At 40.3% G+C, this 14,487-nt stretch overlaps 1 protein-coding gene across 8 annotated transcripts in view; it reads right to left on the bottom strand.

The window, feature by feature from the left end:
- Positions 1-14,487, bottom strand: part of RYR3 (ryanodine receptor 3) — a 598,353-nt gene that overhangs the window by 252,261 nt on the left and 331,605 nt on the right. For 7 of the 8 annotated variants that reach the window (XM_070053266.1, XM_070053265.1, XM_070053267.1 and 4 more), the window contains 1 exon segment: positions 1,253-1,469. The exons of the other annotated variant lie outside the window; for it this stretch is intronic. In XM_070053266.1, coding sequence (XP_069909367.1) covers positions 1,253-1,469 — 217 coding nt within the window. 8 annotated transcript variants of the gene reach the window in all.

Consider the following 14,487-nt stretch of genomic DNA (forward strand, 5'->3'; position numbering starts at 1 on the left):
CACCATAGCTTCTCTTCTACGGGAATTCATATTCATTTGCTTCAGGAAGTAAGAAGCCAACTCAGAAACACATTCACACACAGCTGAATGTAATAAGGTCACCTGACTATTATGGGGTCATACATACTAGACACACTCCACAGACAAAAAGAACTGTTAGTACACATTGTTAATCTCAAGTCCCTTTTCATTTATTTTCTCTTAAATCTAGAATAGTGACTCAAATTACACTGATACGTAGAACATGCTATTGACATGCCCCTTGTCATAACATATGAATGTGTCTCTCTCAAAATAAAGACCCTATGGTGGATATCTGGTCTAGCGATTAAGACATTGGAATAGATGCCCATATCCTATATTGGAATACATTGATTCAAGTTCCAGCTTCCTGCTAATGCGCATCCAGGGAGGTGGCAGGAAATGGCTCAAGCAGGTGGATTCCTGACACCCACATTGGAGATGTAGATTGAGTTCCTGGCTCCCCAGCCCTGGCCATTGTAGGCACTTGGCTAATGAACCAATGGATGAAAGCTCTGCCTCTATCACTGCCTCTCAAATGAAATACATATAAACTCAAATTTACAAGGGAAGACTACAGCCCCTGGAAAGGGAAGGAAACATCCATTCATCAACACTTCCAGAGTCCTCCACGCTATCCTTTTTCTTTCAGTTTTATTTTCCAACTTTTCTCTTCCACTTTCTTGTCCTCCAAGGATCCAGCCATATGAGAACATTCATTGCCACTTGTCCCTACTTGGGCAATTATTTATCCTATACCTGTTACATCTCCCTGGGTAATTGTTCCATTCCTGTTACATCTCTACTTATCTTATTAAAGGCTCTGACTTAATTCCATCCTCTCTATACAGATTCTAGAAACAGTCATGTCTCTAGCACTTATTTGTGTATATGGTTCATTGTGCATTTATTAAATTCAGCATTTTAATAAATAACAGTTAAATCTTGCAACTTGGTTGAGGATTTTCAGAGAATATTGAAAGAGTTTTGACAGTCCTTCAGGGTACAGCACCTTACATGTATCAGGTGCTCATATTTCATTAATTTAGAAATCTTATAAAGAATCCAATCTGTACTTATGATGGCAATATGAAGTATAGAATTTGCTCACATTAAGTCTGTAGAATACATGGGAAGTCTATAGAAAGGTTTGAAGACAACATAGAAAGGAGAATTTAACACTGCTAACTTCACCTATATGGGTTGCCTCTCATTGGCAATTTGAGCCTACCTGACTGGTGTCTATGGGGCATGGGATGAAGGAAGCTTGGGAGAGGAACTGGGTGGTGCCCAACAGATCTCTAACGCCCTCGGCATCACGTTTATATTCTTTGACAGGCTCCAATCTCATCTTCTCTTTTGGAAGTAAGGCTTCATAGCAAGGGGCATAGCCAGAAGGAGGCAAGAATTTAAATTCTCCATGACGTCCACCCATGAGGAATCGTACCCTGTGTCATTTGAAAAGGACAAGAACAGAGAGGTCAAAAAAGATACCAGCCCAGAAAAGATAAGTGAAAAATTAAAGATGAGTCCCCACTCCTCACCCCCATAGTATTGTTAGGAAGAAGCTGAATTCAGATACAGCCAGTAAACATTGTAAAGTATGTAACAAAACAGAAGACTGGTAACCGAGTGTCAATGCATGATCCTCAGTTGATGCATATCATCTGAATTCCTAAAGTTATTTATGGGTGACATTTGATCTTCAGGTTAAGGTGCCTCCAGTATTAGATGCCTCCCTTTATTACCTGGCTCAGCTCCTGACTCCAGCTTCCTGCCCAAGCAGATCCTGGGGGGCAGCAAGTGATGGTTGAGTAGCTGGGTTCTGCCACTCACGTAGGAGACCAAGATTGGGTTTCCGGTTTCCAGCTGCTGCCTCCAGTACCATGATATGTGGGGTGTAAACCAGCAATTGGGAGTCTTTCTCATTCTCATAAATATACACATTTTAAAAGTTATTTATGTCCATACATAAACATCACCAGGTTTTTATTTTGTTGACCTTAAAAAAAGATTTATTTAGTTTGAAAGTCAGAGTTACAGAGATAGAGGGAGAGACAGAGATGTTCCATCTCCTGGTTCACTCCCCCAGATGGTTGCAACAGCTAGCACTGGGCCAGGCTGAAGCCAGGAGCTTCATCTGGGTTTTCCATATGGGTCATAGAGGCCCAAGCACTTGGGCCATCTTTCACTGCTTTCCCCAGACCATCAGCAGGGAGCTGGATCAGAAGTGGAACAGCCAGAACAAACTATCACCCATATGGGATGCTGGCATCACAGGCAGTAGCTTTACCCACTCACTACGCCACCAACACTGGCCCCATCACTAGGTTTTTAAAAACCAAGTTTATCTTTACTCTAGTAGGTAAATAATATAGATATAACTACAGCATCGACAAGGATAACAGTAATAGTAAGATCATATTGAATAAGATCATATTGAAGTTAGAATGAGACTTGAAAGTCTTCTAACTTGTAGGAGACTACCCATCCAGGAGTTAAAGGAAATGTGAAGGATCTGAGGAAAATAGACAGTTCTTACTTTAAGATACAGGCAAAACGAAGTAGTAACAGCAGAGTATGAAACACAAACACAAATACATCATGGGTGCTATTATTTAGTAAGAATGATACACAGCAGAGCCTGTAGTTCCCCAAGGCAGCCGTATCAGGGCGACTGGGGAGGCAGCTACAGCGGAGTAGGCAGACGGGCACCAACTGTCTGCTCTCCAGGATGCCAGAACCTTTCTCAAGGGCACCATTCTGCAGCTGGCATCCCAGCCCAACACCCTGGCCCACCAGAGCAGTGCCTGCTGGGGCCTCCAAAGGAAAGGGTAGGGGCCCTCAGGGGTTCACGGTAACAGCAGGCAGGCACAGATTTCCAACACATAAAAGTCTTTAATATTTTAATTGTGCATTCTAGCTGAGTTGGAGTCCCATGTATACAGATTAGGTTATGATTAGGTTAGACTACACCTGCAAAGAGGAGGGAGTGAAAATGAACTATTTCAGAAGGATACTTCTCATGATCCTAGGTTTTTAACTAGAGATACGGCTTTCACAAATCAACCACAAACTTAAACTGATGAGGAAATATAGCCAGTTTGAAGTAATTAAAACACGGCAAGGCATGTAGCCCTTCAGGTCCAACAATAGTTTCATGCAGGAAAAATCAATATACATACTATGTTGAGATATGGCTTCCTGTCCTTTTCCTTCCTCTGTTTAACAAATATTTACGGAGGCCACACAACTTGCACTGGTCTTTGCTCTGGGGAGCTGGCAACAAATGGGTTACGTGGTGGTCCGGGTGTCACATACAGGGTACTCTAGCAGATACACAGGCATACTTGCCAATGGGGAGGCATCTGACGAGGGAATTAAAGGGATATGTGAGAGAACTCAGAAGGCTGACTCCTGGAGACACTGTCAAGAAAGGCCATCCAAGTTCACCCACAGAGTTAAAGAGGAACAGACCAGTTAGTACAAGATCCAGATAGAGAATTCTAGGTAGAGGAATGAGTGGAAAGGCCCTACCATGGGGAAAGAGCTTGGGTGGATAGCAGAAAGGGTGCGTGTATAAGGACGGCCTGAGCCTGAGCGGAGGAGAGATGGGGGAGGCAGAGCTGTGTCAGGCAAGTGAGATCTGTGAGCACTGGCAAGGAACTGCGATTTTATTCCAGGCTGATGGGTCTTTAGAGGAGACAAAAGATTATTTTAGCCACCCTCTGCAGATAGGAACAACTGGGAGGCTCTTGAAGCAGTCACAGGGAGATGAGACGGTGCTGGACTAAGGTAGTCTCAGCTTAGTTTTGGAATTAGAATCATTAGGAAGAGCAGATGGACTGGATGTATGTATGGATGGAGTGATGTATAACGGGGGAAGGTTATGATTTAGCAAAGCTCTCACAGAACACTTTCTGCTAGACCTTACTTTCTTTAACTGGAACATTCTGGGAGGCCAATCTTCCAAGACAGTCAATGTTGTCTAAATGTGATTGTGGGAATATCTTAATAATGAAACTGGAAAGCAAAAATCTCTCCAAGTGAGGAATGCTTTTATTTTCCTTCCCAATAAGAATATATACTCTACCCAAGAACACATTACAAAATGCTACTTAAAAATTAATTATAGAAACAATACAAAACCTCCTACTTTCCCATTTTAATGCCCTAAATAACAATGATATAGAATTAGAACCACAATTGCCTCTTGTAAGTGTTCCTAACACGAAGCATTATGTAATAGTGCATGATTTATATGCATTAATATGAACAATGACATTAAAATGAAATTGAGTCATTAGCCTGCACTGTTACTAATTTTGTGAACCTTCAGGAAATACTAAGCTTTGAAGTTATTTGTTGAGAACTCGCCAATTCAATTGCAAAATAACACATAATGTTGCTGACATGTTGAAACCATAGGTTAAATGGATCTTTTTGAGCAAAGAATTAGTGTGGGAAGTTTCCCTTCTCTCACCACTGAGCACTGTTCCTGCGAGAGGCTGATCACTGAGAGTATGTCCTGTGAAGTGTATTCTGCTACTAATTCATTTATATGTTCCAAGAACATATAAATGGTCTCTTATGAGGGCTTCTAGAAGGGCTTAATTATTCATGAGGTCTCTTGCCAGTTCTGTTTAGTTGCAAAATCTCTCTTCTCTTTTAAAATCTGCTGAGTAAATAACACATCAAGAAAGATGGAGTTTCATGTAGTACTTAAAGAGAATAATGCTTTCTGTTTTTATATTCAGTTATTAAAAGGAGAGTGGTAATTTCCTTGTAAATCTTAATCTTCTCTGATGGCCATGAAAACTGTAAAATGAAAAATTAACATGGGAAAAATCAGTGTTTACTGCTTGCTGAAGCTTTTGTCTTCAAACATCATTATTCTCTGCCTCAGTGTGTGGAAGAGAAGATCTTGCAGGGGTGAACAGAGATGCTCACCTGGCAGGATCTTCTCTTGAACAGGTCCCAGGCTCTTTCTCTGTCTGACCATGGACGCCTGCTCAGAGTCTGTGGGAAGGGATCCAACAAACTCCCACCAGTACTGGTGGTTCCCTCATATCTGGCCTGTGAGATTCAAACTGACAAGGTCAAGGGAAACAACTAGGACAAATTTGGGCTGGGAGGGAACAATCAAAAGAAGGAAATAAATAACAGAAACCCACTTTAATTATTTGAGTATAGTATTAAAGTGTGGGCTCCTCTCTGAGTCTCGGCAGAGGTCTATGGTCTATGAAAGTATAACTAAGAAGATTCTGAAAGCATTCAAATCCTAGAGTTAGGTGTAAGGTTCACCCAACCTCATAAAGCCAGTTCTACCAGCCCTAGCCCACCACAGCCCTCCAGACCAGAAATGCAAAGACTTTGGAGAGTATGGTTAGGGAGAAAGGCAGGGGTGTTCTCCATCTGATGTTGCATGATGAAGGCTTGACAAGTGTGGTGAGGGACATATTTGCCTGGTGACAGGACAGAGTGCCACAAAGTACTGCGTGGTAGAGAGCTGCCTTTCTGCTCAGGCTGAGGCCAAGGGCTGGGTGCCCTGGACTCCATTAAGGAGTCTACTGCAGCCATCTTGGAAAGGGCTCTGCTCAGACAGGCTAATGACTGAGTGTGGAGGGCTACAGAGGGAAGTTAGGGGCCAGCCAGATGGGGCAACCAGCAGAAATGGTAAGGACTGTGTCCAAAGAACTGTGGTAGCAGGCTGCTAGCCTAAAAACAATTACAAGAGGCTCCAGAAGATAAGGGGGCAGTGAATGTGTAACTATTACCCAAAGACTCAATGCCACATGATCACAACACCAACACCCTAGGACACACCACTCCCAGTCATTTCTCCTCCAGGCTCAGTTCTAGAGGTCAGTGGGAGGAGGCTGACCAACAGGGAAAAGAGCTGAGCACATACTGCAGACCCTAGGCTGGCAGGGCTCAAACCTTAACCACATACTGATCTGGATTTTATATTCAAATAGAAGGAAATTTCAAATTTCTGACCAGATGGTTCTTTCTAAAAGGAGCAATACAGGGGCCAACATTGTGGCATAGTGGGTAAAGCTGTCCCCTGAGATGCTGGAATCCCATACAGGCGTCAGCTCATATTCTGGCTGATCCACTTCCAACCCAGTCCTTGCTAATTGCCTGAGAAAAGCAGAGGAAGATGGCCCAAGTATTTCAGCTCCTGCCACCCACAGGGGAGATCTAGATGCAGCTTCTGGCTCCTGGATTCTACCTGGCTCAGCACTGGCACTGCAGCCATCTAGGGAGTGAACCAGTGGATGGACAATCTCTATCCCTCTCCCTCTGTACCTTTGACTTTCAAATCAGTCAATCAATCTGTAAGAAAAATAAAAATAGCAGTACAAGCTACTGGACCTGCCCAAGCATAAATCCAAAGACAGAAGTCCTTGCCATGAATTTACAGGAGGAGAAATAATAGCTGCACCTACCTAATCCACTTCTCTGAATAAGTCTGCTATCTGGCACTTCGTGTTTATCTTTCAAATCCTTTGCCTCATTCACAAATGAGAAATGTCCAATTAGGATGTAAATCTCCCATTTCTAGGAGATTTTCTTTTCCTGCTCCTTAGATTTCACCGAGTCTCCCAACAGCCCCCAAGAATGAAACTTACAAAAAGAGAACTAGAGAATTGAGTTCATTAAAATTAGTTGTTCTTTGTCTTCAGATTTTTCTACATTAATGATTTTAAAAATAAGTTTCATTAATCAATATAATCTCTTCTACTAGAGCACTTTTTGTGTCATCTTCCAGAGTTCTTCCTAGAACCCAGACATGCCATCAGTTGATAACAAAGATTTTTTTCTTCCTTCAGGGTTTCCAGTAAGTGGCTGTGTCCTTGTTTCTTTCATATCAGAGATAAGCAATTGCTTCATTAATAGCCACTTTGGAGTAGTAAAGTTTTAGGATGCAGAGAGAAAATTTTTATTTACTTGATTAATTTTGAAAATCTGGTAAAAATTACATTGCAGAATCCCCACTAGTATTTTCAGGTTCATCTCTTGAGATTTGTGCACCTTTTTTCTTTCTATGTTGCAGAATAGATAAGCATACCTAGTGCAAATTCTCAGCTTTGAAAACCTGACCCATAAATAAAAAGTATAGCAAAAAATCAAGACAAAACTTTACTGTGCTCCAAAGCACCAAGTTTTCCTTCTGATAGGCTACAATGATCCATCATTCTTCATAGCTTACTACTGGCAAACCTGTAGTTACTTTAGTCTTACTAGACACCATATTACTTTATCTGCTATTGAACTCCTTCCAGAGAGCTGGGCTGGGCTGGTGCTCCAAAGGAAAAAAAAAAGATACAAGCTATAGTTAAGAGAAAAATTAGCAAGTTTTTACTGACCTGAGTTTAGCTCACAAGTCATGATTCATAATTGTATCTTTAGTCCATATCACCAAGCCTGGAGAACAACCTGAGTTATGGACATTCCCACATTCATATTTCTTTCTGGCTGGTGTTTGATGAAAGCCCAGAGCAATCCAACCAGGGCTCATCATGTTCTCTGCAGAAGTATATTTATCTCAGCAATAATTTCCACAGCATTGACCACAGCAAGCTGGAAATAGCTAATCTGGTGGTTACCTGAATTTAAGCCAAGTCTGGTAGATACCAACATAAAACAAACAGCAACCACAAATACCAATAAGCCTTGATTATTGCTTTTAAAAATTAGGAAAGAGCTGATAACTAAGTTATATAAGATGATTCAATAGACCTAAAGGGAATTTAACTATAGCTATAAGTGACTATATACTACAGTGACTAATTTATCATTTTTCTGCACAAACTAAAAGTAGCACCCAAATTTTACTACATACCATGGCTTCTGTATAATGCTCTATGTGATTCATACCGTGAAGCCATTGGGGCAGTGGGGGGGGGTGTGTGTGTGTGAGAACACTTTTTGTTAAGAGTTTCCTGGCACCAAAGTTACTCAACCTTTTAGGGGAGGCTCTAAGGTATATAAGCCTCATCCCAAATCCTTTCATTTAATGAACAGGGCCTGTTACGTTAAGGACCTGCTACACCACCGCACTAAGAATCTTTCTATCCACAAGCAAATCAAATTGAGAAGACGACTGTGGAGGCACACTCACATCCGTCAGAAAAGAGACTACATATTGATTTGTGGACTTTGTCAGCAATTAGTTACACTGCCCTTGGCTTCACTGTAAATCTAATTGAAAAAGATTTCTGCTCTTTTTGTGGCTTTGCTCTTTAGTGGCTGCCTGCAGGGACATCCTCATTGGGTATTATTAACAACATAGTTTGTAATTATAAAAATAATCAAAAGATTTCAAGATTATGACCTCATAAAGGCCAATAAATAGGAGGAAATGGGAATGTAAGAGAGAAATCTAATTTAGAAGCCATACAGAAGTCAAAAATAAATATGAGAAACATTTCTGAAAGTGTCTCTGATGGGGCAATCATCTCTCTCTAAATGGGCATGATGCCTTGCACCTCACTGGAGAGATGTTATAAAATGAGGCAATTATTCTACAATTTTGTGTGAAACAAATTTTTTTTACTTTATTATTAAACCTATTTCTTTTGGATAAGATGTTTTAACTTGGAATTACCAGCTTGGTTTCTCTTTCTAGTTTCTGTGCAATTGAATTTAAGTAGAAAAGGGAAAAACTGCTGGATTTCAGCACCAAATCATAGTTAAGCAGCTGATGTAAGAACAAGTATTGGTACATCGATCCCATTTGCTCGTAAGTGAAAATAAAGCAGTTGACTACCCTGTAACAGTGCCAGCACTGACCTTGACCAAGATCGTCATGTGAAGGAGTAGATGTATTTAAGCAAAATGTATTTCCCAACTATGCAGGCACTGCGATCCCACCTCTCTGAATCATATCACACTGTGAGATCCAGAGACAGGAATGTATCAGAACTGATAGCTTTCTTAGAGACAGAGGCTGGGGTGACATCAAGTCCCCTGGCACTACACTCTTGTGTACACTTTTTAGCTGCAATCAACAAACACCTTTCCAATCTTAGCTGTTGATGCTTCAGGTCAACACATCTGCACCCTTCAGTTTCTCAAGTTCTGTCAGCACTTGTGGCTTATAAATGGTTAGACATCTCATTTTTCTTATCTTGCAGATCTGTCTCTCTTTGCCTGTGCACCCAGTGTGCTGATTATTTGCTGACTTAGACACAAAATGCTAGAGATGTCTACCACATGTGGATAGCTTTAAATCCCCTATTTTTTACCTGATAGTTGTAGTTCTTTGTTCAGAAAATATTCCCCGCCCCCCAAAAAAGAAATGCCCACCAACAGGAAAAAAATCAAACACAAAAATTCTATCTCATTTCTCTGAAGGAGACTGGAATGATGACTCAATGATTAAGAATCATTACGCAACATGTGAGAGCAGATATAGTGTTATTTAAACACAAGATGTATGGGAAAGGTGCTGGTGCTGTGGTGTAGCTGGTAAAGCTGTCGCCTGCAGTGCCGGCATCCCACATGGGTGTCAGTTCGAGTCCTGGCTGAAAGAAGCTCCTGGCTCCTGATCAGCTCAGCTCTAGCTGTTGTGGCCAATTGGGGAGTGAACCAGCAGATGGAAGACTGATTCTCTCTCTCTGAAATGTTTGGAAATTAGGTGTATTCTCTTTGAAAATAAGTAACAACCAGTGAGTGGGACCATGGTCAAAAGAAGTAGCAGTAAGAGCAGTAATGACAGGGGACCACAGCCATCGGCTGCCCAGGCAAACAGTCCTGGGTGATGACTGCTCACAGAGTCCTTGCTGCCCCAGAGAAGGCAGTGAGTCAAAGTGTGGATGAGCCCATGCTGCTAAGCTATACTTAGGTTTCTACTCATTCTCTTTATTCATGGGGAATGGAGTGGGGAAGATGTACAATGATGGCCAGAAGGATCTTTGTACCAGTTCTCTCTGTGTTTAGTGTTCTGTCTTTTAATAACACTTCTTGTTTTATCCAGGCTCTTTATGGAAGCAATGAGGAAATCAATATGTTAGATCACACTGATAAAGGGAACTGGGAAGAAACATCCTCCACATAGAAAACCACGAGTAAAGAATTCTCATTTCTGTAGACTGTGGTTTTGGGGTTGATACAAGTTTCTCTGGCTTGAAACTGTGACGAGTAGACTTTCAATGCCAGCAATGCTTTACTATAGTGCTTATTCATTTATTACAAGGATCTCAAGCAATATCAACCTTTACTTCCAATATATTATATTCATGTATGACAGTGCACTTGTAAATATGCATGCATGTATATGAAGGGCCTTCAAAAAGTTCATGGAAAATGTTTATCGTGATAAAACTACACACATTTTGAAATTGTTTTATACCAAAATAAACTTATCTCTAAAAAAATGTACTTATCTAGTTGAGAGGCAGAGAGACAGAGGAAGACACACACCATAGCCTCTCAGGGTCTGGATTAGTAGGAAGTGAGAGTCAGGAGTCAGAGCTGAGTATCAAATTCAGGTACTCTGATATGAGCGAGACATGAGCTTCTTAACTTGGGATTTAATCACTAGGCCAAGCACCCATCCCCAAACTTATTTAATTTCCTTTTCCCATGAACTTATTGAGGTACCATTTTATACAAAAATATAAATACCTGCCTCAAGTTTCAAAGGTTGAATAACTCTTCATCTCTAAGTCATTTATTTAATTGAAACATAACCAAATTTTTATGCCCCTTTGGAAAAGATAGAAACATGACTTGGTTTATCAATCTGCATGAGGTGTTCATGTCAACTAAAGTATTTTGCTCTGAAAACACCATTAGTTGGACGCTAGGAGTCTGAGATGATTTCTCGGTGGTCTCAGATATAAGCAATAACTCTCCACAACACTCCTTCCATGGTCCCTTCAATGGCTTCTATGGATACTAGTATGATTCCAACTATATTGACTCTAACCTCCTGCTCTATCAGTTGTGATCTTATTAAGATACAGTGGGATGGAGGATGGTCAAGACAGTTGGCAAGGAGAATTAGTGCTGGGTTTTACCTGACAGAAATTATGATGTATGATAAAACTAAAAGATAATTTGAAAAAATATCCAACTGGTACAAGGAAAGAGGGGCAGAGTGATGAACCCAACAGTTAGCAAAAGCAGCATGCATAGGATAAGCCCACTTTAATAGAAGATATTTGGATGTATACACAAAAAGATAGTATGATGATCTGAGTGGTACCATTATGGATTTTTGGGATTTTCTTTGACTTAACTTACTTTGCATAAAGGAAAAACAAAAAGCAATAGAAAAAAAACAAATACAAAAAGCAAAAAACTCAGAGAAATAATTAACATTAAGAAGACAGTTTAGAAGCCTATATATATGGATGTACCTAAGTATAATTTAGCAGTCTATACATATCTGTGTGTGTGTGTGTGTGTGTATATATATATATATATATATATAATACATAATATAGACATATAAATAGAAACGTGACAGAGTTCCAAGTCCCTGGTTTTGGCCTCTTGCTCATTGGAGATATTTGGGAATTGAACCAGCAGATGAGATTTCTCTCTCTCTCTCTCCCCCTCCCTTTTACCTAAAACAACAGTAAAAGTGTACATTTATGAGAACTCAGCACTTTACTTTAAATGACACTACAGGCTCAAATTCTTGATCTCAAATATTTGGAGATGTATTTTGTACTTCATAAGTCTATAGATCTTGAATAAGAAACAAAATACGTGCTGCATATACTGAACTTCCAGCCAGGTAAGGGGAAGTCTCCATCATCAAATATTTTAATATCTCTGCAGTTAAACATAGGAATACTGCTGCTGACTACAGTTTTATCACAAAATTAGTTCAAGTTATATTTTGCTATAAAATGAGCTACCAGCAAATTTAAGGTGTTCAGAGCTTCTTAGATTTTAGAACTGTTGACAAGGAATTCTGAACTTTCAAGCAATCTTCCTGAAACTCAATTTGACCACAGAATTAAAAATGTTGACTTCAAAAAGTTCATATGATTTGAACTACTTTTGGGTAAACAAAATGGAAATGCAGAAATAGAGTAATGCTCACGGATGTTCATAGTTTCAGTTTTAACAATAAAATGAAGTATACCAACAAAGTAATGGCTTTATGATGGAATAGCCAAACAAAGGCATAAACACAGCCATAAAATCAATTTGAGCATACTAATGATTCAGGAAAAGGCTCGTTACTTACTGTTGAATGAAAAACAGTCAAGACATAAAACTTCACACTCAATGTGATGTTAATTAAAGCAATACTTGCATTTGTAGAAAAAAGGCTTGAGGGGCCAGCATTGTAGCATAGCAGGTTAAGTTGCCATCTGTAACACTGGCATCCCATATGGGCACCAGTTCCTGTCCTGGCTGCCCCACTTCTTTTTTTTTTTTATTTTTTATTTTTTTTAATCTTTTATTTAATGAATATAAATTTCCAAAGTACGACTCATGGGTTACAATGGCTTCCCCCCCCATACCGTCCCTCCCACCCACAACCCTCCCCTTTCCCACTCCCTCTCCCCTTCCATTCACATCAAGATTCATTTTCGATTATCTTAATATACAGAAGATCAGCTTAGTATACCTTAAGTAAGTATTTCAACAGTTTGCTCCCACACAGAAACATAAAGTGAAAAATAATAGATGATTTTTTTTAAATGATGATGAAATCAGATCAGACCTATTGTCATGTTTAATCCCACTGAGAGTCAAGTTGGGAATTGATAATTTCTTTCTTTTTTTTTTTTTTTTTTTTTTTTTTTTTTTTTTTTTTTTTTACAGAAGATCAGTTAAGTGTACATTAAGTAAAGATTTCAGTCGTTTGCACCCCCATAGAAACACAAAGTGAAATATACTGTTTGAGTACTCGTTATAGCATTAAGCCTCAGTGTACAGCACGTTAAGGACAGAGATCCTACATGAGGAGTAAGTGCACAGTGACTCCTGTTGTTGACTTTACCAATTGACACTCCTGTTTATGGCATCAGTAATCTCCCTATGCACCGGTTATGAGTTTCCAAGGCTATGGAAGCCCCTTGAGTTCTCCGACTCTTATCTTGTTTAGACACGGTCATAGTCAAAGTGGAGGTTCTCTCCTCCCTTCAGAGAAAGGCACCTCCCTCTTTGAAGACCTGTTCTTTCCACTGGGATCTCACTCACAGAGATCTTTTTGCCAGAGTGTCTTGGCTTTCCATGCCTGAAATACTCTCATGGGCTTTTCAGCCAGATCCGAGTGCCTTTAGGGCTGATTCTGAGGCCAGAGTGCTATTTAGGACATCCGCCATTCTATGAGTCTGCTGAGTATCTCACTTCTCATGTTGGATCACTCTCCCCTTTATTTATTCTATCGGTTGGTGTTAGCAGATACTAGACTTGTTTATGTGCTCCCTTTGACTCTTAGTCCTTTCATTATGATCAATTGTGAACTGAAATTGATCACTTGGAGTAGTGAGATGGCATTGGCACATGCCACCTTGATGGGATTGAATTGGAATCCCCTGGTATGTTTCCAACTCTACCAATTGGGGCAAGTCAGCCCGAGCATGCCCCAAATTATACATCTCTTCCCTCTCTTATTCCCACTCTTATGATTAACAGGGATCACATTTCAGTTAATTTTCAACACTTAAGAATAACTGTGTGATAATTACAGAATTAAACCAGTCATATTAAGTAGAACAGATAAAAAAAAATACTATGAGGGATAATGTATTAAGTTGTCCATTAGCAGTCAGGGCTATGCTGATCAAGTCACCATTTCTCATAGTGTCCATTTCACTTCAGGAGGTTTCCTTTTTGGTGTTCAGTCAGTTGTCACCGATCAGGGAGAACATATGGTATTTGTCCCTTTGGGACTGGCTTACTTCACTCAGCATGATGTGTTCCAGATTCCTCCATTTTGTTGCAAATGACTGGATTTCGTTGTTTCTTACTGCGGTATAGTACTCTAAAGAATACATATCCCATAATTTCTTTATCCAGTCTACCGTTGATGGGCATTTAGGTTGGTTCCAGGTCTTGGCTATTGTGAATTGTGCTGCAATAAACATTAGGGTGCAGACCGCTTTTTTGTTTATCAATTTAAACTCCTTTGGGTAAATTCCAAGGAGTGGGATGGCTGGGTCGAATGGTAGGGTTATATTCAGGTTTCTGAGGAATCTCCAGACTGATTTCCATAGTGGCTTGACCAGTTTGCATTCCCACCAACAGTGGGTTAGTGTCCCTTTTTCCCCACATCCTCGCCAGCATCTGTTGTTGGTAGATTTCTGTATGTGACTGGCTGCCCCACTTCTGATCTAGCTTCCTGTTCATGGCTTGGGAAAAGCAGCAGAAAATGGCCCACGTGTTTGGACCACTGCCACCCATGTAGGAGACCTGAGTGATGCTCCTGCCTCCTATCTTTTTTCCTGGGCCCAGCGCTGGCCATTGTGACCATCTCAGAAGTGAACC

The sequence above is a fragment of the Oryctolagus cuniculus genome, chromosome 12, assembly GCF_964237555.1.
Source record: "Oryctolagus cuniculus chromosome 12, mOryCun1.1, whole genome shotgun sequence".
NCBI classification, from domain to species: domain Eukaryota; kingdom Metazoa; phylum Chordata; class Mammalia; order Lagomorpha; family Leporidae; genus Oryctolagus; species Oryctolagus cuniculus.